The 23,837-nt window shown below is 35.0% G+C and overlaps 1 protein-coding gene across 5 annotated transcripts in view; it reads right to left on the bottom strand.

The window, feature by feature from the left end:
• Positions 1–6,299: 6,299 nt before the first annotated feature.
• The window catches only part of SAFB2 (scaffold attachment factor B2), a 36,903-nt gene continuing 19,365 nt past the window's right edge, over positions 6,300–23,837 (bottom strand). For 4 of the 5 annotated variants that reach the window (XM_023496715.2, XM_023496716.2, XM_031947788.1 and 1 more), the window contains 9 exons: positions 22,189–22,280; positions 20,354–20,490; positions 18,314–18,607; positions 16,718–16,855; positions 14,624–14,666; positions 11,892–12,016; positions 7,219–7,331; positions 6,996–7,062; positions 6,300–6,664 (listed from right to left, as the gene is read on the bottom strand). In XM_023496715.2, the coding sequence (XP_023352483.2) occupies positions 6,532–6,664; positions 6,996–7,062; positions 7,219–7,331; positions 11,892–12,016; positions 14,624–14,666; positions 16,718–16,855; positions 18,314–18,607; positions 20,354–20,490; positions 22,189–22,280 (1,142 nt within the window). In that variant the 3' untranslated portion in view covers positions 6,300–6,531. Of the gene's footprint in view, positions 7,063–7,218; positions 7,332–11,891; positions 12,017–14,623; positions 14,667–16,717; positions 16,856–18,313; positions 18,608–20,353; positions 20,491–22,188; positions 22,281–23,837 lie in introns of all 5 variants that reach the window. The other variant, XR_002769428.2, reaches the window with a different exon arrangement.

The following is a 23,837-nucleotide window of genomic DNA, read 5'->3' as shown; positions in this document are numbered from 1 at the left end:
CAAATCATTCTGGCTATCATTGATTGACCAAAGTTAGATCCCAAGCCAAGCCTCAGTTGGTCATTTTTTGAGTCATGATTGACTCAAAGTGAATGTATGTAGCAATTGTTGCTGTTTTGGCCAGAAACCCAGTCTTCACCTTCCAGATTAAATTTCTTTGATTAGGCAAAAGAGGCCATTTTTTTGCCTCAAACCTTACTTATTGACTAATTGAAGAAATCACTAAGCTCCTTTAGTGACCCCATGGCTTCACCAAGAAAAAAGACCCATTTTTTAATACAAATACTCTAATATGGTTTATGTTTTCTTATACAACATATTATAGAAATATTTTGCATGACTATGCATGTATAGCCTATATCTAATTATTTGTCTTCTCAATGAAGAGGAATAGAGAGGAGAAGGGAGAGAATCTGGAACTCAGTTTGTTTAAAAAAAAAAAATTTGTATATAAATCAAGGGAAAAAAACAACCAAAAAATATTGTAATAGTGGCATATGGCTGACAAAATGAGATATAGCAGTCTCCAAAGAAGAGTTTTCCCATAAAGAAGGCAAAGGCAAATATGACATCTTACCTATAACTTGTCACTGATGGAGAATTTCAAAGAATGGGAACAGAGGACACCATTTAGAAAATGTATTATGGGAAGAAATTGAGGGAGGACATCCTTCAGCACATAGGTTTCTCCTCTTGTGAGCTTATGGATGTGGACAACAGTGGATGGGATGCAATCCACAATCAGTAGAAAAATCAAATAGATGAGAGCACAGCTCTATTTGAAAACTTAAGAGTATGTACTATGCTATAGGAAATGATGAGCAGGAAATTTCAGAAAAACCTGGGAAGACTTACATGAACTGACACAAAATAAAGTGAGCAGAACCAAGAGAATGTTGTACACATCACAGTTAACAGCAATACTATAAAGATAATCAACTGAGAATGAATTAACTCTTCTCAGCCACACAACGATCCAAGACAATTCTAAAGGACTCATGGTGAAAAAATTCTATTCATCTCTAAAGAAAGAACTGATGGAGTTTGAATGCAGATCAAAGCATACAATTTTCTTCCACTTTATTTTTTGTGTGTGTGTCTTTTCCTCCTTTGAGTCTGTATCTTATTTTACAACTTGACTAATATGGTAACATGGTTTGCATGATTGAACATGTATAGCTTGTATCAGATTGCTTACTGACTCGGGAAGAGAAAAGGCGGGAGAAAATTTGGAACTCAAACATTTTTTAAATGAATGTAAAAATTTTATCTGTAATTGGGGAAAAAATAAAATATTATTTAAAATAGTATAGTTTATTATATAGAAGGAAGAGCATGACCTCTTAAATCAAATTCTGATTCTGATCCTCTCTTTGTGACTTTAGACAAGTGTTTTCATTTCTCTCAGCCTCAGTTGCCTCATTGTAAAATGAACAGAAAATGATTTCTAAAATTTGTTTTTACTCTTAGTTCCATGATTCATATCAGTTTTCTCTTAACCATTTTGTGAGGCTGAGAAGGGATTGGTGTCTTCTTATAGATGAGAAAACTACTCCTAGCAGTAAAATTGTCTTTCCCACCTTGCATAGTATGTGGTTTAGCTGGGTCTCAAATCCAGGACTATGTTTTGCCTCTTATCTACCACATAGAGTGGGAATACTACTCTCCACCATCCTACCTGAGAGGAGTTGAATAAAGATCTAGTGGTGAGACGTAAATCACCCAGCGACTTACCTCATGTTCCTTATTCATGACATATTTCCCAATTCTGCAACTTTGTCCAGACTATCTCCCCATTTCTGGAGTTCTGTCCTTCTTCCTCATCTCTACACTCGGAACCCTAAGAGCCCTTCAAGTTTCAACTTAAGTGCTACCTTTTGTACTAGGTTTTCCTTGATTTTCCCAATTATTAGTATTCCTACCAAGTTGAAAAGTTTACTTTGCATTTATCTTACACTTACACATAAGTGTTTAAGTGTATTCTCCCAATGAGAATGTGATTTCTCCCAATAGAATATAAGCTTCTTGGAGAAACTTGAAAGTGGTGCTTGCTTTATTTTTGTCTTCTTTTCTCTGTTGTCTAGCACAGTGTTAAACGTTTGTAAAATTGCATTGATTTGAATAGTGTCAGTCTTCCAAAGGTTGGAAACAGCAGGCCAAATTCAATAGTCATATTATTTTAGTCAATAAGTACTACTGGTCTTGCAATTTCAGCTTTTCAGTTAGCCAAAGCTCCCAGTGATAATCCAGAAATTGCCCCTTAAGACAAGAATTCTTTCCAAATCTGCAGCAACCATAGAGGGATGTTGAATTTAGTCAGCTATGCCTGTAGGCTTTCCTGCATGACATGGGGCTCAGAGAAGAGCGCTCTCCAGAAATGATTCAGAGCCCCCACTCAGGCAGGAAAGCTCAGAGCATTGCTACCCTCCTCAATTCCAACCCACAAAAGCTTTATGGTACATCCACCAACAGACTTTTAAGGTTTTTGATTTCGCTTGCTACCTGGAGAATGGATTTTCAGATTCACTCTTAAAATGGAATATTTGAAAGGGAAGACTGGAGCACTTTGTGAGGAATGACAATGGTTTGAAGAGCTCAAGCAGGGACACTGTCAGAATTCTAGGGACAATAGAAGGGAGAGCCAGGTTTCCAGAGTCCTATTTGGGCCACTTTTAACTCTCAGTGGATTGGCAGCAATTTGGCCCAGGGGAAAAACTAAGAATATATGTTCTAAAATTCATTAAAAGTATGTTTTCCCCCCCCCCAAAAAAAAAAAATTAACTGCAGATAAGTATGGGAGGAATATAAAGTCCGAAGTTCAAGATATTATGGCCATTCATGGTGAATGGCATCTTGGATTCTGGAAAATTGCCCACTGAAAAATGGACTGATTATTCTATTCCTGTGGCATGTTCAGGTTTAACAAACACTTTCTTGATTACCCTGTGAGATAAGGTTTTACAGAGAGACAAATATACTGACTCATCCAACATCATAGTGACAAAACTGGGGTTTGAAGCCTGGTCTCCTAGAGACAGGCACTGTGGTACTGCCTTCTGAGTCAGAACATTGTTTTCAAATCCTGCCTTACTTCCTACCTGTGTGACCTTGGGACAAGACACTTTAAGCCTATTTTCTCATAAGCAAAATGAGTTTGGCTTAAGATGCCCTCTGAGTAAATTTCCAGATCAATTAATGCTCTTTGACTCCAATTGCAACACTCCTTTTCATGACATCACAGAGTAATTAATTAGGGTTGGCCAATAAGAAGTCTCCAGTAATTTCAGAGGTTAAAAAAAAAAATCAAACTATGCCTATTTAGACACTAATGGATCCGTGTGCTACTCAATGTAGTTACTCTTTCCAATGGGGCAATATAACTTTTCTTCCTAACTTCCCATAAAACTTCTATAGATTATCTACCCATTGGTGCTGGGTCTTCTAGGCTAGATCTATTTATTCTGCTCACTGGGTGTTTATTAAGCATCTGCTTTATTCCAGCCTGGTGTAGTGGATAAACGACTAAGAGTTCAAATCCTATCTCTGGCAGTTTTAGTGGCCTTTGAAACTCACTTGTCATCATGGTCCTTGTCAATCAGTAATGACAGAGGCTTTATTTTTTGCTGAGTTCTGAAAGGTACAGATCAAAAAACAAATAATAAAAATCCATGCACTGGGTCCTAGGGACACAAATGTAAAAACAGGGTCCTTGATCTCAAAGACTTTATATTTTACTTGGGGAAAACAACCTGTGCATGAATACAAATACAATTGAATTTCACACTGATGGATAACGAGGCGATGGCTGCGCACTGGGGAAATTTTGATGTTGCCTACCCCTTCTTCAAGGCATATGTGGGCTAATATATTTCATGTAATCAGCACACTATTTCCGTGACAGACTGCAGCCTACTCATATCAAACACGCATCTCTCCCTCATCTTGTGAATGATTTGAAACTTGAATTCTCTGGATGTCAAAGATTTGTTTTGTATCCAAGTTAACAAGTATTTATCAAGCACCTACTATGTGCCACACACCATGTAAAGTACTGGAGACACAAAACTCTGTAAAAATATATATTTTTTAAAAATGGTTCTATTCAGGGAGAAACTTGGGGTTGTTAAGCACTATGCTATTTCCCAAATGGAATCGTTTACTCTACTCTTTTTAGGTCATTTGTTTCACTGGCAGTCTCTATTCAAGATAACTATATGGATAGCCAAAGCTCTAAGCTGCCCTATGCAACTGTACATTATAATTTTTATTTATTTTTTGCTGAGGCAATTGGGGTTAAGTGACTTGCCCAGAGTCCCACAGCAAGTGTCTGAGGCCAGATTTGAAATCAGATCCTCTTAACTTCAGGGATGGTTCTCTATCCATAACACCAATTAACTACTCCAGCATTATAATTTTTAGACAATAAGCCCGTTTTTGTTTTTTGTTTTTTTTGCCCTTGGGTGCCTCATGATAAATATCCAAGACTATAAATTACTGATTTGCTGTGATAGGTTATTTCCTTACTGAAAAAGTCAACAGGCCAAACCTCCATCTACCCCACAAAAATGATTCTTCTAAGCATTTGATATCCTTTTTTCACATATTTTGGATAAAAATGTATTATTCCAGTTTACGTTTACAAGTTTGAATGTCACCTATTCACATTCTAGTTGTATGACCTTTGGCAAGCCACTTTAAAACAACTTTTTATGTCCTTAAAATTGGAAGACTGCACCAAATGATGTCATTTTTTAAAAATACTGTGAACCTAAAAAAATTACCATGAGCCTATGAAAAAGGCAAAAAGTTATTAAGAACTCTAGATTTACGAGGACCCAAGTTTGATCTCATCTCTGCTTCTTGAACTCCCTGTACAAATCACAATTTCCCTTACCTTGTTTTGTTTAATTACAAGGGTTATTTTTCTAAATTTAGTAATTAAAAAGATCTAAAATATGCAAAGGTGTGAAGCTATTTCAAAAGAGGAAGTATCAATCATACAACTCTTGAAATACTGAAACACAAATAGCTGTCTCAGAAAATGGCCTTCAACTATTTATGGTTTTCATCATTTGATATTGTTTAAATAGTTTCTGGAGAGCCTACACCATGCTTAAATTGTGTTCATTTACCTTTTATCCCAAAGCTAATTTTGAAGATTTCAGATTTCTAATGAAGCAAGCTTGAATAAATATAAAACCAACTCATGCTTACCAAAATCCCATTGTAAGAGTCCCTGTTTAACAAAGATACAAAAAGAGCAAAAAGTACCAGGCACTGGACACATTACAAACCTTTTAAAATTACATGATTTCCAAGATCAGTTGTAATTTCTCTGATGCTAGAGTAATCACCAAGCACTGATTAGGCACCTACTATGTGACAGGCACTGTGCAAAGTGATGAGGATAGATAAAAGTTACAACTCTAGCTCTCAAATAGCTTGTATTCTATTGGGGAAGACACAGAATGCTTGGGCATGTATTACAGAATAAATTCAGAGTAGGATATAGAAAATGGGTGGGCACTAAGCATGCAGTGGGATCACGTGTGGGGGATCAGGAAAAGCTACATGCAAAAAGTAGTACTTGAATTGTTTTGAAGATTTGCTGAGCCAAAGGTCAGTATGTTGGGGAAAATATGCCATTGGATGTATGAGGACAACCAGTTCAGAGAGACAGGAGGCAAAGCATCATTCAACAGCAAGGTAAAACTGGATAGAGTGCAGGGAAAAGAAGAAATGTATATAATGAGGCTGTAATAATAGATTGGAGCCAGATGATGAGAAACTTTAAATGCCAATGGTTTGTTTATAATTGATCTTAGAGGCAGACTTTAGATTAGTTTCGTGATACAAGTATCCAGAAAACATACTTAACTGGTTCTTTAAACAAGATAGCCTTCCTTATTGTCAGATATAGATGTTACCACACATTTTATTACCAATAACTTTTGAATTATCAGGGTATATAGGGAAAGAGGAATTGCTTGGGTTCCAGAAGACTTAATTCCAATACTATCCACTGTCACTGACTTGCTTTGTGATGTTGCTGGCAACCTTTTCCCTTATGGGTGCGTATTCATCTGGTTATAATGTTGTGCAATTTAGACACTGAAACTAAAGGCTCAGTACTGAGGTGGAAGAGGAGCAGCAGAGGAGGAGGAGGAAGAGAAGATGGTTTAAACATTCAAGACAACAGACTAGTTTCAGCTCCTAACAAGTAAATGACAGGCAAGACAGCATTTTTGGACTTCGATAATGTAATAAAATTTTGTCAAACACCAAAGAAACAAAGAACAGCAGTAACTGTAAACTTTTATTAATGGAAAATGGAATGCTTCATTAACAGAAACTCTTTAAAGAAATGGTATGAACAAAAACACATTTATTACAAAAAAACCCAAGTGAGTTCACATTGTATTGAGCTACAATATGGTGGCAGTTTCAAAAAAAGACCCACAAGTCCAAGAGAACCCTGGCTAAAAGAACTCAATACTGCCGCCACCTAACACCAAAACAACAAGTTACTATTTAATATCGGCGGGTGAAGTGAGGGTGACTGCCTCTGTTGGCTCTGTCCTGTCCTCCAAATCCTCTGCCTGGCATTGCACCACCCTGCATCATGTGGCCCTGGGAGTTTCCACCTTGCGCAAAGCCGCCACGCCTAGGAACAAATTCAAACTGTTTTCCTTGAAGTGTTTTTTTTTTAAGTTTTCATTGCAACATTGTTCAGTACGATTCTGCAGCATTTACATCTCTCTTGATTTTTTTCCCCTCTTGATCAGATGCACCAGATGAGAAAAGCACTACAAACACACACTGAATTCCAGGAAACTGAAGAAGGTTATTTGCATAAGTTGGAAATATCTGATTTGTTTTCAAAACATTCAACCAAGCAAGTTGAACTAACATGCAAAAGAGAGATTGCGTGTTTAAAAGGGAGAGCAAGTGAAGAAGCAGGAACATATCAACTATCGTCGGACAAAACTTCTTACCCCGACATTCCTCCCCGATTCACCATATGGCCTGGTCCTGAGTGACCAGACATGCCTCTCTCACCACCTAGAAAATAAGAAAATGTTTTCAAATACTTTTCACGTAATTTTGAGACTCCCAGGGGTTTCATGGTGTACATGTGGGGAAAAAAAGGAAAAAGGGACCTGGTCACATTAAGGAATCTCCAAACTGACAAAATGTCACAATGAATTGGCCCCATACCTTGCCACCTCTCATGATCTCGGCCCATCATTCCTCCATCCACGTTGCCCTGCCAAGAACGATCCTGATGATCCTCTATCCTTTGAGTATGATCTCCCCACTCACGGCCACCCCTTTACCAATAAATAAATAAATAGACGATAAAATTACTTAAATGATATTTTTGGCTATTAGTTACCAACTTCTCCTTATAGTATTTAATGACAAAATTCCTCTAAATGAAAATGAGATAGGATTGTAAGAATTTCAGATGCTTTGTCACTCAGATATTTCATCTCTCAGGGCCTTAGTTTCTTTCCTTTACTTGAGAAGTAGGACTAGATAAAGAAAATATGGTTCTTGTTTTCACTTCTGATCTAATATTACTTTCCAAACTGTAATGTCAAAATTAGATACAAACTAAAATCCTAAACCAGTTTAAAGAGTTCACACCAATCTGTCATTAAATAAACACATTGACATAAAAGATATCTTAAGTTTTATAACTGTTCATGCATGTCAGCATATCCATATGGTAAAGGAATATATGTGAGATAGCTTAATTGGCTTGATTTTCAAGTCACCGAGAATCTTGCAACTACATGTGATTACATCAGACATACTCAGCCTATAGTCATAAGTCATCAATATTTTAAAAAATATTCTTGTGAGCAAAATCTCATCTTTAATTTTTCTGATGATTTTCCAGGCAAAACCGATTACATAAGAATGAACAGAATTTACTTATCTCCAATAATATCTCCAAAACAATTCAAATTTACTTATCTCTGATATCTCCAATATCAGACTGCTGATCAGATTCTGCTACTTCATAATTAAAATGCACTAGAATAAAAACTGTTATTAAAACTCAAGTCTCCAACCTGAATAAAAATATTTCAATCCACAAGAGCCTTCAAAGATACTTCAGTCATGCCTAGATTTAATTACTTCTCTTTTCAAGGCCAAGTCAAATCAAATAAAAAAGCATTTATTTATTGCCTACTAGGTGCCTGGCACTCTGCTAGATGCTAACTAAAAAGAAAAGTGTAAAACAATCCCTACTTTCATGGAGTTCAAAGTCTAATGGGAAAAACAACATAAAAATAATTGTACCAACTTTACATACATAACATACATCCATGACAGATATAAACAGCAGAGAAAAGGCACTAAAACTAAGTCCTGGGAAATGAGAAGGATGAGAGTTCCACTGACAATACTCAGGTAAGGAACTGTCTTATGCAGATCAGATGTCTTGTGCAAGCACCGCAGGGAGGCAAGGGTTAACACAAACCACATGGTGGGAACTGAAGCGTAAGAAGACTGGAAAGCTAAAAGGAGGCCAGGTTATATATAGTTTGTGAGTTTGGGTGACTAGGATGATGGTAACCTTGACTGTAATAATCAAGTTAGGAAGTGGGGAGAAAGGAAAAAGATGATGAGTTCAGTTTAGAACATGCTGAGTTTAAGATGTCTAGGAGACCTCCAATTTGAGATATCTAAGAAGCGGTTGGAGATATGGGACTGGTGGTCGGGGGAAAGGTTAGGGCTGAATGGCTGAATAAGCTGAGAATCATCTCCACATAGACAACTGTATCTATGGGAGCTAAGCAAAATCTATAGAGGGAGAAGAGCCTTATAGAGGCAGAGCCTTGGAAGAGATCCACCATTAGCAGGGAAGAACTAGAAGACACAGAAAAGGAGACTGACGTCAGAGATATAGTAGAAGATCCGGGCAAGAAAAGGGCCATAAAAAATCTAGAAAAGAGTGAATGTTAAGGAGAGTGACAGTATCAAAGACTGCAAAGAGGTCAAGAATGTTGAAAACTGAGAAAAGGCCATGAGTTTCTGAAATTACAAACTTTGGTAACTTTAGATAGCATAGTTTTAATTGAATGATGAGAGGCTGGAAGCTCAAACACAGAGTTAAGAAGAAAATGAAAGAAAAAGAAGATGCAAACTATAAACCACCTTTTTCCAAAGGGGTATAGTCATAAAAGGGAAGGAATATATAAAGCTATATTTCTGATTGTCTTCATCCAAACTCTATATTATAATCTCATTGTTTTCATGTTTGCCTTCCCATTAGAATGTGAGCTTCTTGAAGACTTGGACTATTTTTTTGCCTTTCTCTGAATCCTGGTACCTGGCATACAATAAGCAATTACAGATAGTTCTTGCTTTGAGTAAATTCACGCTATGCAAATTAGACTTTATATAAAGAATTGTACTATGGGAAAGGTACAGGGAGGAATCATAAGAGTGGGAGAGATATGCCATTTCAAGGGCTTCTACTTCTTGAGTGAAATTTAAAAAGAAGATTGCTTAAAGGGAAAAAGAAATAACAGAGAATTTGGAAAAAAGTGTGCCTACACTTGACTCCCAATTTTCATGGATTTGACAAAAATAAAATGTTCAAGGAACTGAGTAACAAGATAATAAAATTAGCACAAGAACTAGACCTAAAAGTGGATGAGAATGACATGGATGAGTCGAATCTCATGGAGAAGAACTGCTGAGTGAGGGTCTAAGCTGATAGCTATAAAGGTTGCAAAAGAAGAAATGAAGGCCTTGGAACATTCAGTTGAACCAAAAAAATTCACAATGAAACAGTGACAGAAACATTTCATCATTTGATTAAAAAAAAAAAAAAAAGAAAAAAAGGGTCACTATTCAAACATTTCTTGTTAAGATCATAATAAAAGTTGTGAAGCCAATCACTAGAGATAAAGGCTAGCTGCAGTGGATAAGGAAAAAGCACTATGTTGCACACCAATGTATTATAAAGTATTGTGCATACTTTATTATTACCATTACAGCTTCATCTAATAATTCTGTTTATTATCATGGTACAATATTTAATATATCTGAATTCTAATACAGTTTATGACTTAAAGGTATTATTTTGGGCATCCCTTTGTTATATATGCTAAAAGTGAATGGGTGGGCGGGGCAAATTTGTGCTACATAAAAATTGCTTTATGTAGAGCTCCGTAGAACAATCCATTTATGTGAGAGCTCTCTGCACTTAATAAATAAATGTTTAACTGACTTGCTGAAGATTACACAATTACTAAATGAAAGCAAAATCTAAGTCTGGAGACTCAAAATATGCAGTTCTTTCCAATGCAACAGGGTTAAAAAATGGGTTAAAGGATGAAAAAAAAAAAAACTTTGTTGCTGGTTGAAAGATCTCAAAACAGTAGAGAAGAAATTAAACACTAGATTATACAAATGAAGTGTGATGAACAACAACATTGGAGTGTTGGAAAGGGAACTAGACAGTGAGTCAGAAGACCTGGGTTCAAATCTCTGCTGGCCAGACCCTTGGCAAATCCCTCACCATCATTTTCCTAATTAGCAAAATAAATAAAATATTTGCACCACCTACTTCACAGATTTGTTGTGAAGTAAACATTTTGTAAAGAATAAAGTGCCAAAGAAACGCAAGCTATAACTTTCAATATCATCAAAAAATGTCTGAAATTATGTTTGGTACATTCAATTTAAGTTGGGAGATAAAATAGTTTTTAAAAAAGATTTCCATTAAAAAGAAGTTTAAATAAACTGACACTGATACATTGTTGGTGGAACTGTGAATGGATCCAACAATTCTGGAGAGCAGTTTGGAACTATGCTCACAACGCTTATCAAACTGTGCATACCCTTTAACCCAACAGTGTTCCTACTGGGCTTATATCCCAAAAAGATCTTAAAGGAGGGAAAGGGATTCATGTAAGCAAAAATGTTTGTGGCAGCCCTTTTTGTAGTGGCAAGAAACTGGAAACTGAGTGGATGCCCATCAATTGGAGAATGCTCAAATAAATTGTGTTATATGAATGTTACGGAATATTACTGTTCTGTAAAAAATGACCAGCAGGATGATTTCAGAGAGGTTTGGAGAGGCCTATGTGAACATCATGATGCTAAGTGAAATGAGCAGAACCAGGAGATCATTATACACGGCAACAAGACTATATGACGATCAATTCTGATGGACGTGGCCCTCTTCAACAATGAGAGGATTCAAACCAGTTCCCCTTGTTCAATGATGAAGAGAGCCATCTACACCTAGGGAGAGAACCATGGGAACTGAGTGTGGACCACAACATAGCATTTTCACTCTCTGTTGTTATTTGCTTGCATTTTGTTTTCTTTCTCAGTTTTTCCTTTCCTTCCTTCTTTATCTTATTTTTCTTGTGCAACAAGATAACTATAAATATATATGTAGTATATATATTGGATTTAATATGTATTTCAACATATTTAACATGTATTAGACTACCTGTCAGCTAGGGGAGGGGATGGGGTGAAGGAGGGGAAAATTTGGAACAAAAGGTTTTGCAAGAGTCAATGTTGGAAAAATTACCCATGCATATGCTTTATAAATAAATAAATTAAAAAAAAAAAAAAAGATTCTTGTCTGGAATGCTATAATATATGATCTTTTCTTTGAAGACAGGAGTTCTGTGGTAAATGGCCCTGAAAATATTAGATAGTTTTAAAAAAAAAAAGTCAGAATTTCGTTAAACTCAGATTTCTAACTCAAAACCAAGTAAGTCCCTAATGAATATTATTCTCCTAGGCAAAATTGTGACACCAAATTGAACTGTTAGGAAGACTAAGATGGCCAACAGTATGAAGTCTTAACAACATGTGAAGCACATAATTTTTATTCTAACATTACTAACCTGGGTGGTGGAGGAGGCATCCCCCTTCCCTCACTCATTCTCTTGTCAGAACCATAACTGCCCCAGCCATCTCGTGAGTCCCGCCCATGGCGCTCTGGTCCTCCATGGCGATCATCTGCATAGTGCTGTAACATAATAATGCTGCCTTACTCACTAGATGAATGCTAACAGTCACTGATGCAGAACAAAACACCAATCCTTCTAATTCATGTTTATGTCACACTTTTAACTTTGCAAAATCTCTCTTTCCTGATAACAATCCTATATACAAAATGAGGAAATTGACAGTCAAAATAGTGAACAAACTGCCTGAGGTCATGCCATCTACTGAAAATATTAGGGCTAAGATTCAAACCTTAATCTACGTTTTCTAGTAGAAGAACATTACCTCGCCAACTCTTTTATTCTAGTAGTTCCATATCAAGATAAAAAAAAAAAAAGCCACCTCACTTTGTTACTACTGCACATCAGACATCAGCTTGAACATTATATTTTACACATAGCTAGGACTCAAAGAATGTGAATGGATCCTGTGTACTATTCAAAGTTAAAATTATATAAAATGTAACAATTAGTTCCAATTTTATGGAAATATGCAGAATGAATTCAATATTAAAAACCACTTCACTGGATTTGTTATTTATACCAATACAAGACCTAGCTACAGTCTCTTACTATGTTTGAGGACTCCCCGTTTTTTTTTCTTTCAAAATAACACCCACATTTAATTTAGAGAAAAGTAAGGTGTTCTTTACCTCTCCCCCTCACCTCTTGCTTGAGCCTGAGTCCATAACTACAAGGATGTCACACTACTCCTAAAACATACCTTCTGACCTTTCAGCTAAGTAATGCATTAGATGCTGGGACTGGATTACAATTTGACCACAGATACTTAACTAACTTGGTAACCCTAGGCAAACCACTTAATATCTCAGCCCCAGTTTCCTCATCTGTAAAATGGGAACAATAATAGCATAAATTCCTCAGGATTGTTACTAGGATCAAATGAAATATTATTTATAAAGTACTTAGTGTGATATGTGGCACATAGCAGGCATGTGAAAAACAACATTGGGTTTCCTTTCTTCTCAACTAAGTGGCAAAACTTCATATTTTTGTTCTGCTGAATATACCTATTTAATAATATTATATTAATGTTAATATACTCTACCCTTAGAGAACCAAGAAGCAGTAACTCATAATGAAATGACATCTGCATAAAGAACATAATACTCAAACTTATTTGAATGAGGTAGCACCTTTTCACCTTTCAATGGAAAAAAGGTAACAAATCGAAAGGGACAAAAAATATATTTGGACTTTGACATACCCTGTGATCAACAAAGAATTCTGATTAGAATAACCCTTGCTATTAGACTACCACCATCTTCTTAGAGAAAAAAACAAACAAACAAACATTCTAATAAAAATTGTTGTGGAAATGACAACTATTAATATCATGATTATGAATCATGGTTCTGGAAAATATTCAAGACAAATTAAAAAATGAACCAAATACCTTACAAGGCTTCCTAAATCTTTTGATTTGATAATTAATTAACTTATTAAAGGAATGAAACATGGTCTTATCTGTCAAGCCAATCTACTTTGGCCATCTTTTTGCCCTCTACAGCCTGTCACTTGATCTCCAGAGACCATGCTTCACTCACCCACCTCTGGCCCTTCACTGTTCAAACTGTTTGGTGTAGGACCACATAGGGTCACATAGACCACACTATCTGCTGAGTCAGTGAAGTAGAGCAGAAGTGTCAAACATGCGGTTCACAGGCCTGCAGTACTCCTGACTGCAGCCTGAAGCAGATTAAAATGTAATTGGGAAATAATGAACAAAATGAATAAAAATATAGTAAGACATAACTAACATTACATTTTTAAACAAAATTAGCATGAAGTACACAGAGATCTTTATGTATAAATTAGTAGTTCTTAGTTCTATTTTGGTTGGATACTACTGCAATAGAACACTGAACTTGGAATCAAGAAAATCTGGATTCAAAATCCCACCTGACACTTCCTAGCAGTATGACCCAAGATATTATTTAACCTCTCTGGGACTTGGTTTTTTCATTTGTAAAACAAGGCACTAGACTTAGTGACTTCTAAAATGCACGTTCAGTTCTAAATTTATGATTCTATAGAACTTCCTAACAAAATAATCACTTGGCCCTTATTATACTATCACATTACTATTAACTTTCTCATAAGCATTCTTTTTTCAGAGTACTGAACACCTTCAAGACGGACATTGTAACATATGTTTTTAGTATCTGCTTCCTGAACCCCTATCTAAAATGACTAGTAGCGGGCATGTGTACACAAGAACTTAGTCTGAAAAAATATCAGATTTTTATCAGTTATTTTGGTTCTCTATAGTTAATTAAAAAAGAAAAATAGCATGCTTTTAATGATTTGCCAAATTTCTCCCCATCTCTGTCCTCCCCCATTCAATGAGGAGTATGATACAGGTATTAGTATCCCTAATTTTATATTTAATCCCCAAAGGAATGAAGAGGCCTAACCAGGATCACAGAGCTAATGAATGCCAGAGTCTGGCCTCAAACCCAGGTCTTGTCATTTCAAGTCAAGGAGTCTGCTGCCATACCCACGCTGTCACTCATTCTGCCAGACTAATAATCAGGAGAAACTCATGTCTAAAAGTTACTTAAACTACCAAGAAAAGTGAATGTGTTAGATCTCAAGATTTAACTCACCTGCCCATCTCTTTCTCCCATCACTGACCTTGAACCTTCCCTCCTGGGAAACAAAAGCAATTATTAAAATACCAATGGGTAAATCTATTATTCTCAAGAAGTCTAAATCAAATTTCTGAAATGAAATCTAACACTATTTCCACAAGGTACAGATTTCATTCCTAACCAATTTTGCAGGGAGAAAAATGAGGTGCCTCTAATGATTAGATATCCTTGCAAAAATCTTCCACAACCACCTCTATCTACTCAAATCTCTGACATGAAACCTCACAACACTGAAATAGAACTTTGATCATTTATGAAGTAGTCAGAGGGAACACAAAATGGAACAGATGAATACAAAATTCACAGATGTGCCAAAACTTCTGGTTGTTAACTAGTTGAAAGTCCAACTTTCTTATACCAAATATTTTCCTAGAGCTAACAATAATCAATAATGAAATTAACTACTTGGTAATTCACCTTTCATCTCTTTTCCTTTCTTCCCTCTGGTAGAAGAACTAATAAGTACTAAAATGGCCAAAAGACAGGCAGCTCAAAGTAGAGCCATAATTCACAAAATGAAAAATTTGGAACTAATTCTACAAAGCAGGCACATTCCCTATTTAAAATAAGGACTGATTCATATGGCCAGTCTCCAAAAATTTAGATCCTAATGGGAAATGAAATATACAATGCTCTTTGTATTTTATTCTCTTTGCTAGATCTGTGAAGAAACCCTGAGTGTATCAGTGGAAGACAAATATTTGATGTTTTAAATTAAAATGAGGAAGTCTAAAAAAACATGAGTAGTTGTGGAAGAATGAAATGGCGTGGGTAAGTGTGGGTGACTTGAATACAAATTTTAATAGACCTAATGTTTTCTGGAAACTGAGACTAACTGATTAATTTTAATGGACCCAGAAGGAAATACCAAAATGTCAGCCCAAGAACTTGGTTTGTATAAAAACAGCACTGGATTATGAGTCAGAAGACCTAGATTCTGGCAATAATTAGCTGCCTGTGGTCAAGGAAAGAACAACCTTTGGTGGCCTAAGCTTTTGCAAAATGAGATTTCTTCTTTCTAGCTCTGAAACTATGGTACTGCAGGTACTGAAACTATCGTTCTCAGAAACTTCTAATACTATCCAAATCTGTTCACCCTATCTAAGGAGGGATTACAAATTCAGCTGGTCAAAAGTTCATGGTTAATATATTCCAAAAGACTATGCTCAAAAAGTTATCAAACCGTGCATACCTTTTGATCCAGCAGTGTTACTACTGGGCTTATATCCCAAAGAGATATAAAAGAAGGGAAAGGAACTCATATGTGCAAAAATGTTTGTGGCAGCCCTTTTTGTAGTGGCTAGAAACTGGAAACTGAATGGATGCCATCACTTGGAGAATGGCTGAGCAAATTATGATGTATGCATGTTATGGAATATTATCGTACTGTAAGAAATGACCAACAGATGAATACAGAGAGGCTTGGAGAGACTTACATGAACTGATGCTGAGTGAAATGAGCAGAACCAGGAGATTATACACTTCAACAATACTACTCTATGAGGATCAATTCTGATGGAAGTGGCTATCTTAAGTAATGAGAGGATCCAATTCAGTTCCAATTGATCAGTGATGAACAGAAGCAACTACACCCAGCAAAAGAACACTGGGAAATGAGTGTGGACTGCTTGCATTTTTGTTTTTTCTTCCCAGGTTATTTTTACCTTTCTAAATCAGATTTTTCTTATTAAACAAGAGAACCGTATAAATATGTACACATATATTGTATTTAAGATATACTTTAACATGTTTAACATATATGAGACTGCCTGTTATCTGGAGGGTGGGGGGATGGGGGGGGGGAGGGAAGGAAGGGAAAAGTTGGAATAGAAGGGATTGCAAGGGTCAGTGTTGAAAAATTACCCATGCATATGTTGTGTCAATAAAAAGCTATAACAATAAAAAAATTTCTTAAAGAAATACAGAGACAAATAATGTTCCAAAAGTATAGCACAATTACAAAAACAATTTCATAACTGTATCTGTGTCCTATTTTTAAAAAATGAAATGTTTAAATGTATGAACATAAAGGGAATATGAAGAGCTAACCTGTCTATTGAATGGTCCTGGTATCGGCTTCGGTCCCTGTGGTCAAAATCATGAAAACGGTCTTGTCGGCTAAATTCAGATCGGTATCTGTCATCCAGAGCAGCTCGTTTTCCTTCTGGCCAATATGAATCATCTCTTCTGTTTATGTACCCCCACCAAAAAAATAATAATAATAATAATAATAATAATTTATGAAAAGGATAAAAGAAAAAAAGGAAGAAAAAGCACTCTCTCTAGACCAAGTCTCATTTAAAATGTCCCACAGGGCTAATCTCTGTACATTCAATCATTATCATTTTGATCTGATAAATTAAAATCCCCCAAATTGCCAAGAGGCATACTGGCATTCTTATTTGACAATCTCGAGAAAAAGACTGCTGTGAGCTAATTGTATCAAGGCACTTAATACCTTGATCCCTGCATGGTTCGAACAAGAAAAATGAAATATTTGATTCTCCTAGAATGATAAAAATATGACTTTTTACCCTGAATATCTACCTAACCCAAACTGAGCTGCCTTCCAAGTTTCCTATAAAGCTATGGGAATTCAAACTGGTAATGCACTTTAGGATACTATCCAATTATCTTTTGCTGAATTTTACAAAAAAATTAAGACTCATAGCTAATAAGGTAATTATTACCAGTTTAGTGTCAACAATACACTGAAGAACAATAAACTTAATTTTAAATCCATGAACAAGTTTCGTTAATGCCCTTTATTCAACCCTTCTTCAGCTGTACTAGGTATGTACTAGATTGAGGCTACCAAAGTGATTTAGGCAAAATCGAAATTCAAAGATTTTTCAGACAAATAATGGAATTGGGAAACTTGCTGGTATGAGAAATGGAACTATTCTTCAAATAGGGATCAAGGTTTACTAAGGTAATTCTCAGCTCTAAGAGTTTGGTTTTAAAAGGATCTGTTTAAGACCCTTTCAGAAAGTATCAATTGTCAAGGACACTTACAGAGAGCCCAATCTAAGAGAAATGAATCATTAGAGAATTTCATGGCATAAAAAATTTAAAAAATTCTGAGTTATTGATGTGTTCCAAACAATGTATCAAGATGGCAACATATATTTTTATTACTATATCTCAATCAACTTTCAATTGTACATGCTAAAAGAAAAATGAAAATGATTTAACACTATTTCTTCCACCTTCCAAACTAATATGCTCAGCAAGGTATCAAACTTTCTTCAAGGTCCAACTCAATAGCTTCGATGAAGTCTGGCCTGACAGTCAAGGTAAGATCAAAATTGGCTGGGCTTCTCCCACTCCTCCCTTCTATCAATTATTTGTGTTTGTTTTTCCTCTGAGTCGTAAATTCATAGAGGGCAAGGTCTATGTCATAGTCATTGTTCTATCCTAAGCACCTTACAGATAGCAAACTTAAAAAAAAAAAAAAAATGCAAATAGCAAGAACAATTCAAGACTTTTTCCAATTCCTTTTGATTCTCTTTACTTACTCCTCCTATACCTCTTCAGGTGAAGGTATAGCTGAACCAGAAAGCCAGAAGACAGGGGCTTGAATGATGCACAAGTTAGATTATAGGGCATGATTAATCATCCATCCACAACATCAGTCGTCTTTACCTTGAATCTACATCATAAGGTCTTCTCAGAGCAGGCCGTCGCTCCTGTTCATAGCGTAACTGTTCCTGCTGGCGCCGAAGCTCCTCTCTCTCCCTATGGATCCGTTCCTGTTCTTTTCTCCTTTCTTGTTCTACACGAATTCTCTCCCTTTCTAGTCTCTCCCTCTCCATTCGCTCTCGCTCAAGACGCTGCCTCTGACATTCAAGTCGCACACGTTCCCGCTGAAGCCTGGCTTTCTCTTTCCGTTCTCGAAAGGCATCAATGCGCTGCTCCCGTTCCCGCTGCTCTCGTTCTCTAGTTAAACATAGATATTCCTAAATGGGAACTCTCCTCATTAAGCTGACAATTTTAGAAAGAACAATTCTTTCAACAACGAATAACCTAACTACTGAACTGTTAATTAACATGCAAAGTAAACACTGTTTCTCCAAAATGTAAAGATGTAAAATGTGTTGGTTGTTTGTTTTTTTTTAAACAGTTGACTGTGTTCAAAGGTAGCGATATCTTCATACCATTTGCCCAATAATAAACCATAATTTGTGTGGGGAAAAAAACAGAAAAAAAAAAGTTTAATGTTATTCACTACTATATTAAAAAAATAATTTCCAAGTCAAAAGAGATGATGTTTTTGGAAAAAGAAGCTTATAGAAGTGGAACAGGTATTGGATTTAGTCAGAAAAGCTTCCAAGTGTCACATGAGTCTCAATTTCCTAGGTTGTAAAGAAAATCAGTAAAATCATGAGAGTGTAGAAAACACTTTATTACATAAATGTAATGAATCATCATACTGATTAGCGAAATCTATACACAAAGAGTGGAAATGTTCATTACTAAGTACATGAATTTTTCTATGAGGGATCATCTTTCACAGAGTCCTTTAAGTCTAAGGAATATCCCTAAAAATGAAAACCACCACAAATTATTCATGGTATTAGTTTTTTCCTCACACAAATTCTATGATAGTTATTGTGTCATGTTATGTATAATTAAGCATCACACCCATTTTGCCAATGAGGCAATCAAGACTAAGTAAAATTATTTTTTCAAGGTTATAGTACATAATTAGAAGTAGGATATGAATCTAAATCTCCAACATTTTTTCTACCATAAAATGCCACCTCCTCTTTTAAACCAAAACCAAAGGAAATAGAAATTAGTAACTTTCATATAGTTAATAGACTTTTAAGATGTGTTTTAAAGAGACAATCTGTTATCAGTTTAAACCACTCCTAAATGTTAGGTATGCTGAAGTCCTTTTTTACACTAAGTGATGATTAAAAATATAACCTGACATAGGAATACCTAGATCCTGAGGTAGCATGATAATCAAAAGGTATAAAAACTTTTGCCCCACTCTTAAATCTAGGGTCTTTTAATGAAGCATGAGAAATTTTTAGTAGTCAACACTTATTGCAGCATGATAATCTGCTGCTGCTATTCAATATTGACATTTTTAAAAAAGACAGTAATCTGTTTCCTTCTTATAGTACATTGAAACAATGACTACTCAAATTACGAATTTTTGAGAACAGCTTTCAGATCAGTAATTAGATCCTATCAAAATTAGGGACATCAAATAGTAAGTTCCAGTACAGGGACTATTTTTGCCTTTTATTGTATTTCTAATACTCAGCAAAATGTCTGGAACATAATACTTAAAAACTCCTCTGCTCAGCTTACTTATATTACTCTACTTCTTTCTGTCAGAGGAAATTTAAAGATTAAAAAGCTAATATTAAGCAGAATAGGTTGCTTTGAGATACAGTAAATTCCTTGTTACTGAAGAGAGTAAAAACTGGATTTCCACTTATTAACTTTGCTGTAAGAGGGACTGTTGTTTAAGTACTTGTTGGAACAGAGAGCCTTTAAGAGTAGGTGACCAGGTTTGTTGGTGCAAAAACAAAGTATTAAGTGTCCAATTTGAAATGAAACCAAAGTCTCTCCCCAAATACTGATGGGGGGAAAAAAAACCCCAAACAATAATTTAGTCCAGGAAAAAAAAAAAAAAAAAAGTCCAATTTATTTGGGGTTTTTACTCACCTACGCCTTTCAGTTTCTCTGATTTCTCGTTCCCGCTGCCTCTGTCGTTCCCGCTCCCGTTGTTCTTTGATTTTATCAAACGACAAAATATCTCTCTTTTCTTTGCTTTCTGATTTTCGATCTTGACTTTTGGAGCTCTGTTTACCAAAGTGTTTTTTTTTTTTAATTAATCTCAAAAGTGCAATTATATCAAATATTCAATGAAAATAAAATACCCATATTCGAATTATACTAAGATCATTTGTCCCATTTAATTCTTATAAAGTATCATAATTCCTGAATAACAAAGAGGTTTAAAGATGTGCACAATATAAAACAATATAAAACTAAACAGTTTAATTGCAGCTGCCTACCGGCAAATCCAGCATACTAATCAAGTAAAGTTTCAGGTAATGCCTTTAACTTAGATAGAATTACATACAAAGAAAATCAGATTTTCAAAATTCAAAATTCAAAAACAAAAAACAAAAACAAAATCAGAAATAGGGAAGACTCAAATGCAATCAATCTTTTCCTCCACTTAACATGTTTTGGGACAAAATACTTTTATAATTCAATAGAAAACTAGTTTTTAAGAGAGCAGTCACCTAGTTACAAAGGATATGTATAGATAAAATAACTACTATGATTTGGGGGAAGAGATACAGTTAAATTTAACTCTAAAGTTAAATGAATTTTTCATTTTTTCATCAGTCATTTTGACTGAACAAAAAAGTCTTAAGAAAAAGAAATCTAACACAGCTTTATGCCAATGGCCATTCTAATGAGGAAGGGTCAACAACTTCACAAATCCTGCTGTTCCTGACATCTGAAAATTTAAAGCTTATCAATTTTATATGAGAATTAGTTGGGAAAAGTACAGTTCTCCTGACTAATAGAAATTCTAGATACAATGTGTAAAAATGCTTGCTTAAAAAAAAGTCATAGCTGCCTTTATGAAAAAAAAAAAAATTAAACATCACACTAAGATGTTTCTCATCTAATTGTAGAACAAAAGATCACAGGAAATGCAGCACACCATCTGATAGTATGGAAGACAACTTTAAAAGGAGTTCTAGTTTACTTTCTGGTTAATTTAATAGGGTTTTATTAAATTAACCAAAAAAAAAATTAAAACTGCTATTAAATTAGCCAATGAATAAAACTTACCTTTTAACTTGGAAAGTCTGTGCCTTTCCCCTGCAATGGTGAGCTGTATTTCCTGTGTCAATTTACTTCATAGAAGGAGGTGTGGTCTGATGAAGTATGAGCAAAATGGGGGCAGATATTTTGAAAACATGTTTTAGATCTTAATTTTGTGTACGTACATATAATTTCAGTTAAAGAAAAGGATGTATTGGAAGGTTCTATTACTTGCTGGATGATTCATAAACAGACTGTGAAGTGTAACTGGAATACTGAATTAAGAATATGAAAGTTTATCAAGAAGCAATCTTCATGATATTCTAGCACTTCAAGGTAACCAATGATTTAAATTTTCCTAACCAAGAATTATTCTAAGACAATTGTGCTGCCTTATAACCTCCCCCTAGGCCTTCACCAAAAGTCTCATTTTTATTCTCTCCCCTCTCCCTCAGAAATAAAATTTGGAATTTTTTTTTTTAGATTAAAAGTACAGAAAAATCCATTTCAAAAGTCAACCCATTAACCCATAAAAGCACATTATACATAAAACCAAACACACACTTCTAACTTTCTTATTTCTCCAAAATATAAAATGTAAAAGTGCCTTAGGGCTTTCTTAATTTACAAGATCAAATAATAATTTTATAATGTAAATCCAAAGTATTTTTAAATGCCCCCAAAGAGAAACTGGATGCAGACATGATACTTACCCGCTCTTTAGATCTGGTTGTGGTTTTCACACTAATGACAGGTTCCCCCTTTGACTTGTCCATTACAACTGTTCGTTCTGTCCCTCTGCTTCCTTCAGATAATAACATGACACGATCACATTAGTTATGTTGTGTTCCAACTTTTCTATGATTTTGTAAAGCATTCAATCCTCAAAATTTTGCTTAAAATTCGACATTCTATCATTAAAAATAATGTTGTCATTTGAAATTGTTTTCATTCAACATTTACTATTTCTTATATCCATGACAGAAATGTTAAGATTGGCACACTTCCATTTCTGAGTCTCAAAAATATTTAAAAACTTAAAATTCTCTGGTAAAAAAATCTGTCCCTTTATATAGATCTGATATACAAATACATACCCTGTGGATTTCTAATACTCCTCACAGTGTCACAGTAGAATCTAAGAAAACAAAGCTATTGATTTTTATTCCTCCCACACATTTTATGAGTGCTGCAAAATCTTAGCCTATGTTCCCTAAATCAACACACTGCTGTTCACCTGTACAGACTGACAGAGTGAAACAGATATGTTCAATTCCTCTACATTTAGCTTGGGATGTTAAATGTTTCATAATCTATTTTCTTTCCCTAAAGCAAAACAATCTAATTCTATCTTCCAGAAGTTACTTACTTTATTAAATTTACAACACTAACCAGCCATCTTTAAGACAACTTGTTTGATATCAGATTGCAATTTAGATAAATTATCACAACCATTTAGAATCCAGCATATTACAATATGCAAAAAATAAATACTTCTTAAGTTGGATTGGGTTCAATATATAGTATTTACACACACACACACACACACACACACAGAAAGACAGACATATACACATACAAAAGCTCATGAAGTATCAGGAAGAACTTTAATTGCTATTGGCCTGATTCTGGCCCTTACCATGCCCACTGTCCTCTATCTTAGCTTTTGGTTTTCATGGGAAAGAGAGGCACATATGTGACAGCGAAAAAGGCTCAGTACACACCCTATGTAATAATATATTTAATCTAAATGTTTACAATCATATAAAATTGATAAAAATCAAGTTTATTATTAACATAAATGTCCTAGAACTGCACAATTCTCTACTGATCTAAAAATTTCTTAAAAAAACAGAGCAAGAATTCAGGGGTCAAAGTTTACCTATAAACATGAATAGTTCTTAATATTTTCAGACTTCTGGCAATTTGTTAAAAATTTAAAAAGATAATGCCAGGGTATGGGAGAAGAGCTACATGAAAACACAATGATTAGCAGTTACACAACTACAGATTTACTTTTTCTAAAAAGTCTGACTCTTTTTAAAGAAATAGAAAAAGCCAAAAGTAGCTGTTTCATTTTAACTTAGAAGGGAAACAAACAAAAGTACTTTACCCTTATTTACTGTGTGCTAATTCATTTGGTGTTTCTTTGTTAAATGGAAAGGGCTTTATGTAAAGATTTATTCTATCTGTATAATTTTGTGAATGCTCATATAAACTTTTAAATTTTTTTTCTTAAAGTCAATTTCATCATTGAAGAAGAATTGCTTTCCTGGTTTTTCATCTGGAACTTCTTTTTGAAATTTTCTAAAAATAACAAGACTCAGCAATCAAATGCTGAAATATATTCTTAGGATATACC

Source organism: Sarcophilus harrisii, chromosome 1, assembly GCF_902635505.1.
Source record: "Sarcophilus harrisii chromosome 1, mSarHar1.11, whole genome shotgun sequence".
NCBI lineage: Eukaryota > Metazoa > Chordata > Mammalia > Dasyuromorphia > Dasyuridae > Sarcophilus > Sarcophilus harrisii.
Note: the sequence above shows the minus strand (reverse complement) of the source record. Positions and strands in the feature narration are given on the sequence as shown.